This window comes from Phoenix dactylifera, chromosome 3 (assembly GCF_009389715.1).
Source record: "Phoenix dactylifera cultivar Barhee BC4 chromosome 3, palm_55x_up_171113_PBpolish2nd_filt_p, whole genome shotgun sequence".
Classification (NCBI taxonomy): domain Eukaryota; kingdom Viridiplantae; phylum Streptophyta; class Magnoliopsida; order Arecales; family Arecaceae; genus Phoenix; species Phoenix dactylifera.
The window spans coordinates 4,031,805-4,052,140 of NC_052394.1; the positions used below are offsets into that span (position 1 = coordinate 4,031,805).

At 36.0% G+C, this 20,336-nt stretch overlaps 1 protein-coding gene across 2 annotated transcripts; it reads left to right on the plus strand.

Moving 5' to 3' along the window:
* Positions 1-1,590: 1,590 nt before the first annotated feature.
* Positions 1,591-19,608, plus strand: LOC103717489 (Golgi to ER traffic protein 4 homolog). Of its 2 annotated transcripts, none has more exons than XM_008805910.4 (12): positions 1,591-1,799; positions 2,290-2,369; positions 2,728-2,806; positions 5,116-5,197; positions 7,572-7,728; positions 9,008-9,098; positions 9,254-9,337; positions 9,975-10,021; positions 10,358-10,486; positions 13,616-13,700; positions 16,486-16,566; positions 19,195-19,608. In XM_008805910.4, exons 1-12 carry the CDS (start codon positions 1,752-1,754, stop codon positions 19,201-19,203), a joined length of 972 nt encoding a protein of 323 aa, XP_008804132.2. In that variant the 5' UTR covers positions 1,591-1,751; the 3' UTR covers positions 19,204-19,608. The 2 variants fall into 2 exon arrangements, with proteins under 2 accessions (XP_008804132.2, XP_017700775.2); XM_017845286.3 differs by having other exon boundaries at positions 2,290-2,346.
* The last annotated feature ends 728 nt before the right edge of the window (positions 19,609-20,336 follow it).

Below are 20,336 nucleotides of genomic sequence, written 5' to 3' on the forward strand. Positions count from 1 at the left end.
AACTTTTTCTGATTTTTTTCCCCTCTGTTATGGCCTTTTCATCCCTTTTTCACCCTCAACTGGAGGGAGGCGGTAAAACTCCTTCCTTTCTCCCATTAAACTTTAGTTTAATCTTTCCTAATAAACAATTCATGGTAATTTGGTTGCTGATGTTCTCAAACTGGTTGTCCCGTAACATTCTCTTCAATCGAATGTGGAACTGGAGTCTTCAGTCATGCAACTAGGAACGTCCCCAGATTTTGCATGATCCATGGATATTGGGACTGTGGGACTGGATCTCTAGAGGTTTATCTTAATTGGATGGAATTTCGATTTTGAAAAGAAAGAGCCATTCAGCCACCAATGCTGTTGATAAAATTATTGGATTGTGATGCTCAGTGACCTCCTCTTAATCCCATGTGGATGGGTGGGCCCTTTTCCTCAGAAAGTTATGTCAAATGATTAGCGTATTTTCCCATCAGATACCTCACGGGAATATGCTCTTTTGTCTCTCAACCTAGAATGGTTAAAGAAAAAGAAAAGAATATGAGAAATATCCTCGCCAAATTCCTCAACCCCTTCACCCTGGGTGGAAAAAATAAATTCATTAAATAAAAACTTGATTATAGGTACTTCGAGCCAATTTAGAGTTTAAGTTATGCTTCTTTCTTGACTAGGTCATGAGCTTTTCCCCCTCTAAAGAATGGATGACATCAAATTACATGCATGTAGATACACCTCCAAAGATCAAAGAACAAATATCTTGAATGGATGGATCTTGCCAATATGCCAAATCAAACTAGCCCCGAAAATAGATTACCCCCATACTAAATGCGCTTTCACTGCATGCACATTCCAAGTTGCCTTGCAGTATAGCATTGCATGGACAAAGCCATCCTTTAACGCTTTAATTTCCATGGAGATGCTCCTTCGCAACCAAGAACAACAACATAACTCGGGCCTGTGTGGATACAATGTTTTACTAAAATAGGTCATACAAAATATAGAGTTACTTTGCATACAGCAATTTCAGTAGAAATTTCAGGAATACATCTATCTGGTTACTTTCCAAGTTCATAGGTCATCAAATTAAAAAAAAAAAGAAAAGAAAAGTAGATATGTTTTCAACAACATTTACTATATAAAAATATATTATATGCATTAACATTGCACGAACATCAATAACCTGACGCCATGCACATAGTATTAATGGTCTTCAAAAGGCATGCATTCAGGAAGCATTGTACATACATCCTGCTGCATGGTGAACTAGAGAAAAATATGCCACGTCCCTATTTTGATCTCCATAAATGCAGTACAATTTTATCCTTTCAGGTTGTTATTCTAAGGTTGCCTGTAAGATCTACCCTGTATAATCCCTTGATAGCCAATTCAACTTGCTGGTATATCACAGCGCTGATAATCCAGCTTATCCAGAATATTTTGATTCCTCCCAAAACCAAGAATTTGAGCACGTGCACAAAAAGGTAACATCATCGGGGCCATGCATTCTTGCTTTATGATTTGTGCCATTTCCATTACGAGCGGCTATCCTCTGCACGTGTAGTGCACATGCCGAACAGGAGTGCTATATAAATGGCGAGCTCCCAAACGAAGCGACCCCCGTCTGAGGGAGCGCAGTTTCTCGTACACCGATCTCTCGGAGAGAGAGCATTTTCTCAAACACCGAGCTCTCGCCTTCGTCTGCCTCCTTTCCTCCACGATTTCTTCTCGTCCTCTTCGAATCAGGGGAAATCTGGGGCTTCGGGAAGATGTCGAGATCGAGAGTCCGACGAGGGGAATTGCCTCCTCCGCAAGAGGTGATTCTTTTCTTTCGATCTCTCTCTTCTTTCTCTTTTTCTTTGTTATTTTTGGAAGTTTTCTTTTAAAAAGAAAGGAGACTGGACCTGCTTTTGGGTACCAAGGGTTTATTATTTCGTGATAAAGGGTTTTGAGAATTTTAGCCCATAATGAGACTGGGATCTGGGGTCCTGGGTTTGAGGCTTAGGTCAAGGCATTGGATCGGGCGAAATTGATTTCGGGACCAAGAAGAACGAAAAGTATTAGAAAGAAGCAGTAAAATCTGAAATAACTTTTATGTTTCTTTTCGACACCTTATTTTTCTTGGTGTAGGTATCCTCAAGATTGCCCGGAAATTCTTGATCATGATAACTTTTTTATTTTTATAAAATTTTTGAAGAAACTTTGATTTTTGTAATTCTTTTGCTTCTGTATCTCCACATGGATATCGAGGGTAGATGCAAGAAATGAAGTTTGATTGATTTTAGTTGCACCGTCTTGTAATTGCAGACTATAGAGAAGTTGGAGAAGATGGTGGAGGATGGGAATTGTTATGCGGCCCAACAGGTATACAAGTCATCTAGTGCAAGGTATGAGGTCTTTTTTTTTTTTTTTTTTTGATGACGATAAGTGCAAGGTATGGAGTTACTGGTTGTATTCAGTCCTTCATCTCGATGCTTCTAAAACTACAAGCTTTCCTCATGGTTGAGATGAATTCGAATGCATGCGATTTCTTGGTTTTAACTTTTATCATATAAGAGTTTTGAAATATTGATGAGTGTGTTTGCTAATTTTAGCACTGTTTATTATTTTAAAAATAAATAAAAATTGTGTATCCAGCTTAGTCTTATGATGTGGCTTTAAAGGAGCAGCTGGGTCATGGATGATCTTTTCTACTTGATCAGTTGTTAAATCTGTGCTGATGCTGATATTGATCTTCTGTAGCAGATATATAGCTGTTCAGAAGTATTCCGAAGCATTGGATCTCCTTCAGGAAGGCGCTTTGATCCAATTGAAGCATGGGCAGGTTATTTTTTTGACATTTTTTTTTTTGGAATACCTCCGTAAATAAAAGATCCACTTGACAACCAGTGAGCTGGTCTATCATCTCTTGGTAGATCATAGATAGATTCTTTGACACTATTAATTTTGGTGATATATTTTACTTAATGGTACAAAAAAATCTGACAAGATATTTCCCTATGAACTTATGTTAAATATAATGTTCTTAAGGAAAATTAATTATAATTATGACTTTCAGCGAGAAAAAGGAAATGTTATTCATGAAGAAACTGACGAGGTGAAAAACATTAAGAGAATGAGGATAAAGCCAAAGCAACGTACCATTCGTTGCCCTAACAACAAGCAGCAAAGGGGGCAGTAATCAATTCAGCAATCTCTATGGCACTCATCAAGCATTTAGACGATGCATTCTGTCAGTGCATTTAATGGATCCACTAAAAAGGATATTTGTCACCATAATTTTTGAATAGGCAACTATGGACCATGAGTTGGAAGTGGAAACTGATTTATACAATCATTTAGGATTTATATATCATGTCCATGCAGGACGGGAGCCAGCACAATATTCTTACTACATCATGTAAAGTACCAACTACCTTCGGCTGTAGGTCATGTGACTAAAACAATTATAAGATAGATAGTTGGCGACTGTTAATTGGTCTTGCTAGCCTCCTCTTCCATATGAGGGAGCAATGATAGTAGTGGAATTGGCATGACAATATTGTAGTCACTTATCTTTGGCCGGTGCTAGTTTTATCCTAATCATAATGACCATTGTCATGGTAACTTCCTTCCACTACTATAAACAATCTGCAAATCACATGCTGACAAATTGGCTAAAGCAATCGATCTCATCATAACATTCTGATGAAGGGACCACTTTTTCTATCTATTTTTTCCTTGCATAGGAAGGGTAAAGTAGGGACAGTCAATAGTTTCACCATCTTACGCCCGAATTAACTAGGTAAACAAACAAGCCCGCATCTTCTATTCTCCTTTATTATGCTTATTGAAGAGTTCTTATCCATTCAGCATTTACGTTGAAATATGATTAACCAATGCAATACAATTTTATAATTGTGCCATCATGTATTATGCTTTTGCTATCTATTTTTTTTGTTATCACTGAGTTTAAATCAATCTACATTTTCCAATTCGCTGTTGAACTCAAAAAATTCTATAACAGATGAAAGGAAAAAAGGGGGAAGAGGTACCCTTTTCAGCTTCCCCAGATAATTTTAAAGAAACGTTATGAGGGCTTTATCTACAACCGTTGCTGGTTCCCCAGTTTCTTCTTCCCATCACATAGAAGAAATTTTCTATCAAATTGGGAATCTTTCAATCACAAGTCAACCTTATTAAATATTCAGACTCTCTTTTCATATTTGAAAGTACTTGTGCATAGGCCTCTTTATGCCATAAAAAAACTAGTGTACCTCTCAAAAAGCTTCAGTGTTATAAGCAAGATTATGTACTACAAATAATTAGTTATGCATAGGCCTCTTTATGCCATAAAAAAATAGTGTACCTCTCAAAAAGCTTCAGTGTTATAAGCGAGATTATGTACTACAAATAATTAGTTATGCAAAGCCTGCCTTGTTAACTAGAGTTATGAGACAAGAAAATTTCAATTTTTCTTTCTTCTTGTGTGTGGGAATCAGTGAAGTGTGAACACTGAGATCCCTTAATTTGGTGTGTTTTCTGAATTTCTAGAACACTTATATCAAGACTCCTTATGGCCTCGGAGCTACATCTAACTCATATTTCCAAGATGTGGTGTTTTCTCTCTTCCTACCCCTCTTGCTTCTCCCCTTATTTTCTCTTAACTTAAGTTTCTCAATGGTTAACTCGCTTAAGTTCGTTCTTTGGACAATCATTCCTAGTGGGCAACAATTTTGATGATATTGTCCCCTTTGAACTTTGAAATGCTAAATCGTGTTTTAACTTGAATATATGCAGTATTTAATGTTGCTATCTCCTTCCTCTCACCATCTAATGCTCTCTCTCTCTTCCCGCCTCCCTCCTTCTCTCCCTCTCCCCTCTTTCTTTTGAGCTCTACATTACTTTTGTCACAGTTTCTTGGAATATGCCTTCATTTGACCTTATAATCTGTTGATGTCCTATCCTCCCTAAAGTAGTCCTAGCAAATATCAGAGATCTGTTGCAGCCTTCAATTTTTTTCCAAAAATAGCACATTGGAATGAAATTAATTATTGCTCAACTGATTTGAGTCAATGGAGGCTTTCTATTGCTTTCACAATCTCCTACTGAAAATTGGACCTTTTTGTCTTTTACTGTTTGCTGTTATTGCAGGTTACTTGTGGGGCTGAACTGGCTGTCTTGTTCGTGGAAACACTTCTCAAGGGAAAGATACCCTATAGCGAAGAAACTCTGGGTCAGGTTCTTTTCTGCTGGTGCAACTTAGCTGATATCGTTCTGCTTTTAATTATGTGGATAGGAACACTGATTTCATTGCATTTAACATGTTAGCTTGTAGCTGCATGATGCACTGGGCTGAGTGCTATTTTAATTGAAGTATGTATCTAGTCATTTACTGCCCTTTTTGTTGTTACTCATATGATTTAACTTTATTGATGTATGAAAAGGCCCCATAAGCTTGTACCATTTAGAACCAATATGCTGTAGATAACAAAGGCTTTTGGGAACTGATTACCTGCTTTATACAAACCTGGCCAGATTTAATTTTGAGCAGATGAAATTGGGCTAGTTGCATCGATGTCCTGGGCTGTTGTTTTATGGCTTATTGGCAATAAAGTTCTATAAATGGTCATGGAAGCTAGGGCTAACCTAAGGGTTTCACCATCGATAGGTAACATGATACAATATTTGTAGATATGGTTATCTAGAGTCCAATTCATAGGTTTGTGTTCTTTGTCCTTTCAAGAAAAAATCTTCTGTTACTAATCTGCAATTTAGATGAGACACCGGTAATATCGGACATAGATAATGATCAAATATTTAGCCTCAAATTTGGTGATTTGCTACTTTGTATTACCGCATATCAGGAAATATATTTTACCTAATCCTCTAAAGCTTGAATATGTTTGGACAATATAGTGGTGGAAAATCAATCTGGTGATCTCAATTGCAACGTTGACGGTCATCCTTAACATGCTTGGCCTGGCCTTTTAAAAGTTTTTAAATGCGGAAGTTTGGAGAAGAAAATTGCCACATGGGACCACATGTAAAGGGGATTGGTCAGTAACGGGTTCAGATTCACTTTATCCTTGGTCATATTAACCCTTTCAACTTTAAACTTCATTTGATTTTCTCAATTTCTGGGGTAAATTCTACTATGGTCAAGATTTTAGGAGAAGGTTCCTTTAGAAGGCACAAGCTCGATGTAAAAACTGTTTGCTTGTTAAACTAGGGATCATATTTGCAAACTCAAGCCATTGAATGAGCCTGGTCTTGTAAACATTTGAATGGGACGAATTTGCTCGTCCCTTGTAAGTGGCTTTTGCAGCTTGTAGATGAAGAAGCACAACTGAGAAAGGTAATAATTTGGAATAATTACTGGAATAAGAGAAAACAATATATTATGTGATGTCTGATGGTACCTTTTCTGGGATTCTTAAATCTGTATTGAACATAAGCCAGCCTCTTGAGGCGACTTCTGAAGTTAGAGGCAGATGATGCATCCTTCTACCTTTAAAATATTTGACTGCACAGTTCTTCCAGTTGGCATTAAATAAACATGCTGGATTGCACATTATGTTTTGTTGATGAGAGGTCCCACAAGTAGGAGCCAAAGAGGGTACTCTCAAAGGAGTGTGCTGAGTTGCTTGAGCTGTAAAGAAATTTAGAGAATAGCAAGGTCCTCCAACGAAGAGAATTCTATAATTAAAATGGGAGTTGAAAGAAGGTCCTCCACTCATTTCCTGTATATTTTGTTTCGTATTAGTGGTAGTTAATGTTCCATTAACTGTGAAATAATCCCTTTATTGAGATCCTGATGCTGCATTCTTCTACTCCTTGAATCTTTTCCTGCAACTTCCTTCCAGTTAGCCTCTAACAAACATGCTGCATTGCACGTTATCTCGAGGTTGATTAGAGGTCCCATGGCTAGGTGCTGAACATGGTACTCTCAGAGGAGTGTGCTCAAATTTTAGATAAGGCTAAGGTTCTCCCAGCGAAGAGGATTCTAGAAATAAAAGTGAGGGTTGAAATGGAGATTCTCCACTTTCCTGTATATTTTGTTTTATATAGGTGGTGCTATAAAATACCTGTCTTCTTTTTCTTCATAAGCTTGTGCAGTCTTGCCATTTCATTTTTATTCTTTCTGCTAGTTACTCATTGAAAAGTCAGATTATATCTATGCTATCACCTAACTATGGGCATTTTCCGTGTCTTACAAATGCTGGGTCATCAATTTTGGGATGAACCCTTCTGTTCCATTAAGTTCATAAGTTGCATCCAAGTACTATCTTTGGCTCACTTTACACATGAACTACCTGAATTGCCGAATTAGTTCGTTGGGTTCTCTATATCGATGGCTCGTGATTCTAAAAAACATTACATTCTGGCTGAATAATTCAACTTTTTCTTAAAGTTTTTTCTGCCTCTTCTATCAAAACCAATATCTCTTGATAGCCATCTCATGTGGAATAGATCAATATTATAGAGTTCTCTTAGGTGCTAAAACTGAGAACATATACTCATTTCATGCAATGTTTTCGGATATGGATATCTTTGCCTATTGTAGGCTTTTTAGCTATCTGCAATTATGACTGGAATGTTCTCTTTAGATCGTCTCAGGAAGATTTATCAGCATTTCCCAAAGATACCTCTCCCACAGAAGTTGCTAGATGATGATGATGATGACATGCAAAAACTCTCGGAAGCTCTGATGGCAGCAAAAGTACGTGTTGAGAGTTGCTCATCATTTTTAAAAGCTGCAATTAGGTAGGTTGGTTGCTATTTCTTGTTGTCAATTTAAAATTCACTGATATCAGTGCTTTTGTTTTATTGTTTGCATGCTATTTTAAGTCAAGTTTTGCAATCCTGGTTTTCATTTTTTTGTGTTTTTTTGAAAGAGCCTTCAAGATGTTAAAAGGAGGCTCAAAGAACATAGTTCTTTAGGTGAATTAACATAGCAAATCATGGAAGTAAGTCTTCATATTGTTTGAAATACTAGTGTTATAACAACCTTTGTCAACATTCTTGGTGAAGAGATAATAATGGTCTTGATGGAGAGGAAGTTGGATTCTTGAGTGGCAACACATGCATATGGGGCCTATATTACCTAGAAAGACTAGTTTATAGCTAGTTCCTTTTGCTCAACAAAAACCTCATTGTAGCATCTTTTAGCTGACTCACATCTTTGGGCTAAAGTGAATCTGCAGTTTGCAATACTGAGATTGCATGGTTTACTAATGCAGTTTTAAGCCAAATGGAAGTGGTGGATGGTTGAGGTGATGGCAACTTGTAAAAAAGAATCTCAAAGTATATTATAAATCCCAATTCGATATAACTGATCCCCAACAGTTAAGACAAGGCTTCATGGTTACTGTTACTGCTTGGTTATAACCAAATTTCTTTTTGCGTTTTGGGTCCTTGGCACAAAAAGCTAGAAAGAAGTGTGCGGTAACATCAACAATGCAAGAGTAAGACTACATTTTAAGTATCATGCTTAACTATCTCTCTTAAGGCAGTAATGTTGTACCGCACGTGCACGAACACACATTCACACACACACACACACACATATATCCTGGTGTGGGCTGCATGTCCGCTAGCCAACACAGCCTGCCTCTAAGGTGGATTCCACATCTTTTGGAAGAATTAATTTGTATTGAACCTGAGACTGTCTGAAGGTGCATCCGGACTTCAATAACTTTCTCATCTTTGGTGGATAGTATCTGGGGATCATGAAGTCTCTGAAGATCTCTTCATCTAGATCTTATATATATATATATATATATATATATATATATATATATATATATATATATATATATATATATATATATGTAATCATCTGCTCACATAAAATAATGTTGACTTCAAGATATATCAATTTGCCATCTTCTGCCTTTTTACTAAACACCCTTCGATTTCTTCCTCCCCCTCCCCAACTTTCTAGGCTTTATTAATATAAATTATGGGATCTCTACTTCTTAAGCATGTTTTAAGGTATTTTGAGTATGCACTTACATTACTAATGACGATTATCCTTTCGTAGGTGGTCAGCACAGTTTGGGGCTCACAAAAATGGATCTGCTCAGTTGCATTATATGTTGGCTGAATATTTATATTTTGAATCTCCTGAGCTGGTATGTTGAAGTACAGACTACAATTTTCAACAAAGAACAATTATTACAAGTTATATTTTATTGATATCTCAACACTTACCAATGGTAAGAAGTTTTATCCCTTGCTTGTTATTTTTGTTGGTACTATGATCTCTAAATTGGATGCTACCCTACAGGACATAATTAAAGTTTCTAGCCACTTTGTTCGTGGAAGTAATCCAAAGAAGTTTGCTTCCACCCTAGTGAACTTTATGGGCAAGGTAAAGTCTGGACCTTTCCCGTAAACTGACCTAGCACTTTTTTTTGCTAATCTCATCTACTTATTTCATCGCTTGAATAAAACACGCTATCGTGTACATTCCATAAAAACTTATCTTATAAGAAACTTTTATCTTTTTTATCTTTTAACTCTAGTAAGAATGATGAATTACATCTCCATATTATAATTGCTTGTAATATTTTTAATGCGACTCGAGAAACATAGGAAACAAGTTTTTGGTACCTTGGGATTATTTGAATTTTGTCCCTTCAACTTAACATGTCAGGTAATTTTTGTTCTTATATTCCAACATACATCTGGCTGTTTAGGCCTTCATTGCTTGTATTATCCATTGGATTTAAAATATCCTGGTTTATTGAATGGATGAGGATCCTGACTTTAATTTCATTCTCTATTTTTGTCTATACATTTGCGTGTGTATGCATCCATATGTGTCTGCACGTGTGCATGTGCATTTTTTTTTTGTGTGCAGCATTGCCTTCTTGGTCATGATGCATCTTGACCTCAATTTCATATCTAAGAGAATGCAACTCCATCTATCTTTTATACCTTTGTTTTATCCTTCCATTACATTTGTCTAGGATGTTCTAAGTGACCAAACTTTTGGATGTCTATAGTGCTATCCTGGGGAAGATGATGCCGCAATTGCACGTGCAGTCCTACTGTAAGTTTTCTTGATATTTGATACTTCTCCATGGTTCTTGATGTTATGCACCTCTGTTGCACAGTCTAATGTCAGTGTTACCTTGAGTGAATATGTCCTGGTTGGTGCAAGTATCATGACATCCTTGATTACATGGCTGTTCAAGAAACTGGAAAATATAAAATAATGTTGTAACAAAGCAGATGTACAATATAATTTATAAACAAGGAAAAATGTGCATTACCTGTGCCAGGAACCTGCACGCTGAAACATTGGTTAAGCATATCTGTCGACATCTTAATTTGAACTTTTATATGCTAGGACTGTATTACTTAGTAATCATCCTTTTCTTGATAGGTACCTATCACAAGGGAACCTGAGAGATGCCAATTACCTCACGGATGAGCTTAAAAAGCAACTGGAATCCCAACAGTTTGATTTTCCCCGCTCAGATTTGACCCAGTTTATCGAGTATCTTCTGCAGACGTATGTCTTTTTTGTTTCCTGTTTCTGCTTGATCATTTTTAAGGATATCTGAAAGTCAGTTGGCGGTGCCATTTTATGTGAAAACAGATGAACAACTTCATGCATAGATTGCAATATTGAAAATGAAAGCCTGCAGTTTGTTAAAGCTTAAATTATTTTTCTCCATTTTCTTTTCCTTTTTTAATTTAAAGTAGTGAACTTTTGAAGAAACATATATCTTTTCATGTAAGAAAGAACAAAATCTAGGTCTTGTTAAGGTAGGAATGTTGCTCTTCTCATATTAAGTGTTCAAGATGGGATGATCTAGGCAAAACTACATTACAGATATATATTTTGTGTACCTATAATTTTTAAATAGATGACAAGGAATGCAGAGAAAAAAAAGAGAAAAAGAGAAACTGATAGAATTGCCGACGACTTCAGTTCCTTTAGCTTATGTGTACTTCACATGAAGTGGAATAGTGAATGGATCCATCTCTGTGTTCTGACTGAAATGACATACTTTTGGTTTATGGAATTGAAAATTTTAAAAAAACAATGAGGAGAAAAGATATGATAGTGCAAATTTAATTGCTAAATCTTATTAGGTGTTCTTTTATATAAAACTAGATTATATATGCCATAATATGATCTAAAACAATTTCAAGATGATTATTAGTATGTCTAGTCATATACTTGCATAAATGAAACAAATTTTCAAGTGAAATAACTCTATTGTGAACTAGTGTTGACATATCTATCATAGACTGCCTGGCAAGAGTATTGTCCTTTGCCCATGCACTTGCCACTATGTTCTTTGGTTTTTATCGTTTCAGCCCCAAATTTTGTAACCTAAACATCCTTCAAGAATTGCTATTTTGCCAAGATGCTACTAGATGTTTGAATTGATGCAATTTCATATGGCTGTTGATATGTCTATACATATTAAAATATTTTTCTTATTGACCTGTAGAATATTAACTGCCCATATAATATATATACATAAGTTTTTGTACATATAGAGAGAGGCAAACTAGGATCCGGTTGATTGGATTTCAAGTCGGCTCTTAGTTAGGGGAAATCCAAAGACTGGTCTGATATTGATGATCTACTACATCTGGACCAATTACAAGCCGAATATGATGTGATTTTGAGACCCTTGGTGTATGCGCAAGTGGTCAAAAGTGGACAATTTGAATGGCACGAGACTACCCAAATTTTACCACTTGATGTATAGGCTAAGGATCTTGAGGCACACGATTTTGGGTTTGTAAGTGATTTAGAGGAAGTAAATTTATAATATACATACATATATTATAAAGAGAAAGATTGTCTACTCTCCTCTCAAGAGGAGAGGGTATCCACTCCTCTCTGATTCAAAATCAATAATTAGAACTCAAATCGAAGATTCATACCATCGATTATGATTTATATTACTAAAAATGCGTACAAGTAAAAAAATCATATATTTTGGTAGACTCTAATCTATGCATCAAGTAGACATAAATTTGAACCATTTTCATTGTGCTAGTATCCTAAAGTACATGATAACGCATTCATATTGAGAATCCACCCTATTGTTCATAGTCCACACATGATAAAACATGTATAGATTGAAAATTATTAGTTTAATGCATATATTAGTAGCAAAACATGATTTCAGATCATTTTAACCATGCATTTTTGCATCCACTTGATGCATAAGTTAGACCACTAGAACATTTGAGTTTTTAGTTTCTAGGCATTTTAGTGATACAGATAATGATCAACTGAATGAATCTTCGATTTGGGTGCCCAATTATTGATTTTCTTTTGAGTGGACTAGATACCCTTTAATCTCATGAGTATAGTCTATCCAATGTCCACATATATGCACGTACACACACCCACGCCCCCCACCACACACACATATGTACATACATAAATATACATATATAGAGAGAGTTAGGCTAGGATGCACTTAAGTGCATTTGGCTCCAAATACTTCCTAGTGGAAATCAATGATGGACCTTTCACAATGAAAATCGACACCATTAAACACGATCTATGGTACATAAAATGCCTAGAAACAAAAAATTACACAGTTTTGACATCTTTTATTTGTGTATATAATCGATGAAAAATGACCAAGTTATTAGTTTGATGTTATATCTTCATTTAATTTATAGTCTAGAAGCATCCAAATTAGCTGAAAATTGATCTATATATGTTTTAAAGTATTTAGATGAAAATCAATGGTTTAGATTTGTAAATTATATAGTGTATAACATACCATACCTCACTTGATGTATATGCAAGAGACTTCTAAAATAAATGATTTTTTGTCTCTAGGTATTTTATACATCATAGATCATGATCAACAATGTTGGTTTTCATTTTGAGAGGTGCATCATTATTTCCACTAGGATGCATTTGGGGCCAAGTGCACTTGAACGCATCCTAGCAACTCTTTCTATGCGAGAGAGAGAGAGAGAGAGAACTTGTAGCATGTTTGAGGTCTTCAATAAGATCAAGGCAGAATGAACGATGTTATTTAGTATCTATTCCTTTCATCATGATCTTTAACATCCAAAATATCTAGAGACCAAAAATCATATGCTTTTTTGCCTGCTTGATGTACAGATCAATGATTTCTAAAAAGCATGGTTCTGGACTTTAGATATTTTAGACTGCACGCAGTGCATGCTGATTATTTAGGAGAGGAGAGCGTTTGTTAATGGATGTGATCTCAAAATTGTTTAGAGTTGATTTAATAAGTATGTTTCCTGATTACCCTTGTGTACTTCTCTTCTTTCGCTTCCTTATCATTTCATAGTAAATAAAGGGGTCTATTCATTATAAAAATGGTTCAATACAAAATCAGACCAGGAAGAGGCGGTGCCCAAGGAGTCCACTCGAGACGCATATGGAAACCAAATATGTCGGGGTGGAGATGCAAAAGTAGGGGTGGAGATGCATGGGCCCCACTGCTGGAAGTTTTCTTTATGATAGTAAATATAAGTTAGATCATGGTCCATGGCATGAATCCTCTTCCCTTTCTAAAATGAGTGTCTATTTTACTATTTTGTATATGTTTGTATCTATCTATGCTGATGCTTTGGTGTGAGAACAAACAATCATGATTTTTGTATTTGATTTCATATTAAGCAGGCTGGAAAGGGATGCTTTTCCACTTCTTAAGATATTAAGGCAGAAGTACAAGTCAAGTATTAACCGGGAACCATTATTTGATGAGGTAATTTTTTTATTTTCTCAAATAGCAGAGCTATTGTTGGTTTAAAGTTTTTTGGTTTAATAGCATGTCTGCTTGATTTTTTTTTTTTTTAATAATCAATTTGTTACTTGTACAAGTGTCACTAAAAGGTAGATTAGGGGAAGCTATAATGGCAGTACTTATCCTTTTTTCCTGTATATATAATATAATAAAATTCATTAACAGTGGGATCCTCAGGAATGAGTTCGAATATTGTGCAAGTGGGTGTTTGGATCCATAATTTTTGCTAAATCTGGATTATGAACAGGAAATTTGGTCTGCAGAACCATGTCTTTCAATCAAGTCATATTTCCAAACACAAGTGTAGTGAAGTCGGTAATCTTGACTAGCATCTTTGAAGTGCTTTTCATCATCAAATGCCCCCTACTTGCATCATTCCTTTGTTCAACATAATATCCAACATCAGATCTCAAGTCCCATCTTTGCCTCCCTATACCTGTTGGTTGGTCCACTACCTTCACTAATGTCCCTGGCCTTACTGTGGTAACAAATATACTTCTACTTCTTGCCTTTTAATTTGAGCACCGAAAGCCATTGTCTTTGTGTGTGTGTTGGGGGGGGGGGGGGGGGGGGGGGGGGTTGAATGTTTTGATCTCATGGTGCAATACTCCCAAAAAATCACTTTGATAATGGTATTAAAATAGTTGGAACAATTTCTTCTAGTATGGGACCAATAGATGTGCATATAGTTCGATACAAAGCTTAATGTTGCTCCTATCTTCTTATATGCTGCTAGGCATCAATTTTAGAATCGGAAGAATTTCAGAATGTTGTTTAGAGTCATTTGAAATGTGATAAGGCATCAAACCAGTTGAATTGAATGAACCTGTTGGCCTTCTGAGGAGAGTGTGCTTAATACAAGGAATCTTCCAAACAGGATATGCCAAATCAGTATCGGGACTCGTATTGGTCGGCGGACGGGTCGGTACGGTATCGAACTGGTACTATACGGATGGTACGCTTGGGCACGTCAATCACGCTATTTTTTTTTTTGAGTTTTTCAAGTCCAATTAATTGGTAATCAATATTTTTCAACTTTTTCAATAATTTTAAGTCTAATTTGATTTTTTTTATGTTTTTTTGATGTTTTTATGATCCTGGTTTAACCTAAATGATGCATCTTATTGTTTTAAAGTGATACAAAATATAAAATGATTAGTAAGATGTTGCATGCAATATAGAAGTACTATGAAATATCCTAAAATCAACTGGTGCTTAAAAAATATAAAATAATACAATCAATTACATATATTTAAAGTACAACATACATGCCGATATCTAAAATCTCATCTAGTGGCGATGCTTTTTGTAGATATCCAAATCATTAGCATAGTCAGAAGGCAGATCAACCCACTTCTCTAACCAAGCAGCATTGTAGTCTTATATGTTTATCCCATAAGGAACGCGCTCTGGGTTATAAGCACTCTCAGATCTCTCATTGAAGCTCTGGCTTTGAGAGGTGTCATCTGGCTGATAAAATGGCTGTGAAGGGGTCCATTCGAATAAGCTAGCAGCAAAATTCGATCCATAAGATGCTCCGGGCTGCGTAGGGCCTTCCCAACATCTTTTAACAAAAAAAGAAAAGAAAGAGGAGGCTTGGTTCCGAACCGGGCCGACTTGGTGCGAATCCGGCTAGTTCGGTTTCGGCCCTTTCCGGCTGGTTCGGAATCCGTTTTGGCCTGTTCGGATCCGTTTCTGGCTGGTTTGGAGCCGATTCCGATTTTTAATTGGCGAACCGACTCAGTCCCTAACTGGGTCGGTTCGATATGGGCCAAACCGGGCAGTTCGGTCCGGTTCGGCCGACCTTGCTTCCAAAAGTAGGCAAGTCACCATTGCAAACAACCTGCTAGGGTAACTCTAGGTGGTAGAAGCCACTGGATACATTTGGAGGATTGAAACCATTGAAAGTTTGAAACTTCTCATTGATCTTATGAGTAGTTAAGTTGGCATCTCTTTCAGATTAAATTTTAAATGGTAAGATCCTTAATGATTAGAACTAGAGCTTTTTCCATTGATCTACCAAGAAAGACTAGGAATGAATTCTCAAAATCTCTAAGCCACATTGTGCGATTTCTACCAGATCAAGTCATATCATAGCTGGGAGGGCCATTTATTGGTGGTTGCTAGTTTGAGTGGAGAGCTGCTTGATCTTCAATAATTATTTAGTATGTTTTCTCTCTTCAAAGTTTGGCTTCTGTTAAAATTCCAAGGTTTTCCAATACAACATCAATCTAACGAGGCCCTATGAGAGAATTTTATTGACTTTTTGAATTTGAAATTCTAGGTGACTATCAACATTAATACCCATCCTTCACTGTGAGACAACTTTTGTCAGGCCCTTTGATACTTTTTAAGACCAATATAGTGCAATTGGCTTCATAGCACGATTGTCATAGGAAACGTTTGATGGCAATGTCATATCATGCAATCGGGGGACCTCCCATTTGGGTTATTTATACCAAGCAAATAGCTTTCTTGCTAGAAGAGGATACTTTTTTGTCAATTCTTTTTCCACAAGACCATGGCACGCTTAGCAATTTACAAGCTAAGGCTCTACCATGTATACCATTATCATCTGACATAGTCAAAAAAGGCTTCTTATTATTTAAGCATTTTGTGGTGTTTATTGGGAATATAAAAAACTTTTATAGTGAAACTTTAAATAGACCGATATCTTTATTGAATGTATTACCTAATCATTCAACTTGCCTGACTATGACATGTTTTATGACTTGCAATTTTGCAGTTATTAGATGAAATTGCGGAAAAGTTTTATGGAGTACGACGGAGAAGTGGACTACAAGGCATATTTGGTGATCTTTTTAAGGTATGATTACCTTTTTAGTTTATATTGAAAAGGATCTGACATGTGAAGTATAAATTGTGAAGCAAAGTTTTAAAATTTGCTTTCGGTTTTGGTCCTGCCAATAAAGTTTTGGAGTTCAGTCAAAAAAATAGGGAAAAAATAAAAAAATCAAGACAAGTTATTTTAAGCATTTTAGTTTATTTTAATCATTTGGAGTCATAATTTATATTATTTGGGTAGTTTAGAGATGAAATTAAATTTCATTGAAGCTTTAACTTATCAATCATATTATATGAACATACTCATATATTAAATAAAATACAAATATCACTCAATCATGCATAAACAAATAAGACAAGCAAGTTTTAAATCTCATGGGACAGGGGTATCTTGGTTTGTCTATGGAATGGGATGCCGCACTGTCCTACCTCGTCCTAGTGGTAGACCTGGTTGAAAATCGTGTAGGTACCATCCATCTCTCTCCCCTTCTTCTTTCCTTTTCGTTCTTTTTCTTATTTCTTTCCTTTCTTCCTTCGTTCCTTCTTTTTTTCTTACATTTGTTTCTTTCCTTTTTCTTCTTTCTTTTTCTTAACCCTTCCTTTCCTTCTTTCTTTCATTCATTTTCCTTCTTTCTCTTTGCTTTGATCCTTCCTTCCCTTCCTTTTATTCTTTTTCTTCCTCCTTCCTTTCTTTCCTTTTTCTTCTTTTTTCCTTTCACTTTTCCTTTTCTTCATCTTTCCTTCCTTTCTATCTTTCCTTTATTTCTTTTTTCCCAGCATGGATGAGTTTCAGTTTCGGAGTCTCGACCCCTTCTCAGTCCCATTTTCTCGCAAGAACATGACAGGAAGGTTGGGATGCCCTCCGTCCCACCGGGGCTTAAAGCCTTGACAAGTATCCAAGAACATAAAATTAAGTACATATCTCACTCTCCAAAATAACATCAAAGCTCCTAAACATGCACAAACATCTTTACCATCCACAGTTGCAGTGCTCTTTATAACATAAATCACACAACAAGATTGTATCTGATATCTTACCTACCTCAATATTTAAGTTTAGATGACAATAACATGGATTAGATCATTAGAGCTTTAAGTAAATGTGTGGTAGAATTGTATTGATGAATGTCAGAAAGTGTTTTACATATCTACTTGTGAAACAAAAAATTAAAAATAAAAATTAACAGTTTTGGCCAGTTTTGGCCAAAACTCGCCAAAACCGACTGAAACTGGTGGAAACTGATCGAAAGTGAAAATTAATGTCAGTTACGGTTTGGTTCGGGAAGTGGATCTGATTTGTGCGAAACTCCAACCTTGTTCTGAAGAGCACTGTTGTGTACCATAAGATTGCTATAGTGGCTTTCATAATTTTGTAAAGATGCAAATTTTGATTCTAAACCATGTTTAATGTATTAGAAGCATATAAAATATTCCAAGAAACATGGAACTCGAAATATATAGTTAAGAGTAAAATTTGAGATCAGTCTTCCTCCTTTTGTGCTGCCCCTTTTGCTACCAAACTACTCCTAAAATAAAATCAATTTTTAGTTCGAAATTATTTGAATTAAGGAGGCAGAATCTATAACTTTGATGGTAAGGGCCTCTGTGCCTTTCTTTTCAATTGAAAAGCTATTCTTTGCATCCAATATGTTAGGGTGGAAACTGCTTCCATTCTTTATATAATTTTTATCCTTTGAAGTAAAGTGCTGCATCACCAGGCATTGAGTTAGTGGCCTTTATGAATTTCAATGCTATACATGCCAAGGTGTTGCATGTCGAGGCTGTTTCATAGATAGTAGAGGCATTATGATCATGTATTATCTTATGCAATAGCTTGACAAGAAACCTCTAGCGTTGAATTAGTGAAGCTGTCTAAAGTATAGGTATTGTATAATTGATTTCTAAGTTCTGTGGTAGGGTTTATGTTTATACACTAATAAGCAAATGAACAAGACTGGATATAGAACTTAAGAAACTAAGATGTAAGTTATGAAGTCAACCAAATGGATGAGACAAAGCAATATGAATGGATTGGAAAAACTGTCCTTGTTAGCTTTGATGCTAAAATTACCGGTATGAACATATTTTAGTTGCTTGGATCTCATTTTCAGCATTTTCCATTGGATAAATCAAAGAGAACCCTGCTTTGTTTTTCGGTGATACGAACAACCCAGCTTTAATATCATTACCAATTTTTGTTGAGCTATGAAGGTTCTCAGGACTGATAAAACTATTTAAGAAAATTGTAGAAAAAGGTTTTTGAAAACTTAAATTCATGATTATCAATCTGCAAGTTCAAATTTAGACTAGCAGCTCGACAAACTAGTTATAATCTGCCCTATCGATTTTCATTCATGATATTTGGTATTATGTCAATGGTTTGAAAGTGGCGCTATTCACATTTGAAGGAGATTAACATTGGCAAGATAAGAGCTAATATGAGAAATTCACTGATAATATTTACGTTCCCACCAAGAGCTGGTAGCTCCATTGGTTGGTACTTCCCTCTCCCGCCTCTCCAAGTGAGAGGTCTCAGGTTCAAACCTGAGTGGTGGTGAATAACCACTATATTCTAAAGTAAAAAAGATAATATTTAAATTCCTCCCTAGTACACGAGGCAGCTAGAAAGTAATTACATCTTTTCTTGCAGATGATGTGAGGGGCTGTTTGAAGAATGCTATTTCTATCAACCCTCATGACTCAATCTTGGGCATTGAGATTGGAGTTATCTGGAGCAAAGTCATTCTAGAAATGACAACAAATTTTCCTATGATCATGCGGGGGATATCCTATAGACAGCAGCTCAGAGGCAGATTTAATTGTTATTATCTTGCTATCGATCCTGAACTAGCTACAAATATAGCATTGACATTTATAATAAAATTATCCATTCATGAATAATCAGGCACCTTACTGAAAACAAATTTAGTGCATATTGTAATCATACAGTCTCCCCAAGTTTGGTACTCGAAAATTTTGGATATGCATTTGTAGATGGATAGTGATTTGTGAAACTACTGTTAAGAGTTTATTGTGGAAAGAATGATAATATATAATAAACATACACCTAACCACCTGTTGAGTGTAGAAGCTGCTGAGATATAATAAACTCTTTCCCAAGGTTGATCTCTATAGTCGTATTTCTTCTTTTCAGCCTCTGCATTTGGTCAGGCTCCCCTAGGACTTCCCAAGTGTCTTTTCTGTCAGGTGGAATGGAAAGCTTTTTGTTGCATGAAATTGTGGGATCAAACCTTCTAAACTTTATAAGGCCACATAAGAATGTGACGATTTGAAACCCGGCAGATGTAATACCTTGTCCTTCGAGATTATTGCTTTTTTTTCTTCTTATATATAAAAAAATTAAAGTTCCCCCACCTTTCCGAGGAGAAGATTATTGCTAGTTTCAAACAGGAAAATTGTGATGTTCTTCGTTTGGAATCCTCGACAAATCTGCTATAATCGCGGACCACCTGCACATTTTGGAGCCCAAATAAAGTTGGTATGCACTCGAACACGTTAGGTTGATTAGCTTTGAGTTATCGGATGTCCATCAAGGCTTCAATTCGATAACTCGTTAAAGATATTTCTTCTGGAGCGTTCTGCAATGAATTTAGCAACGTCCATAATATCTTTCTCCCCCCCCAAACCGTCATGGAAGTGCTTTGGTTGCAATAAATTAAAGCTATTTTTCAGCTACTATGGTAAGACAATTACTTATGATCCAGATTATATTTTGATTGCAACAAGACCATCGAATATAGTTAAAAAAAAAAAAAAGGTTAGACAACAGGT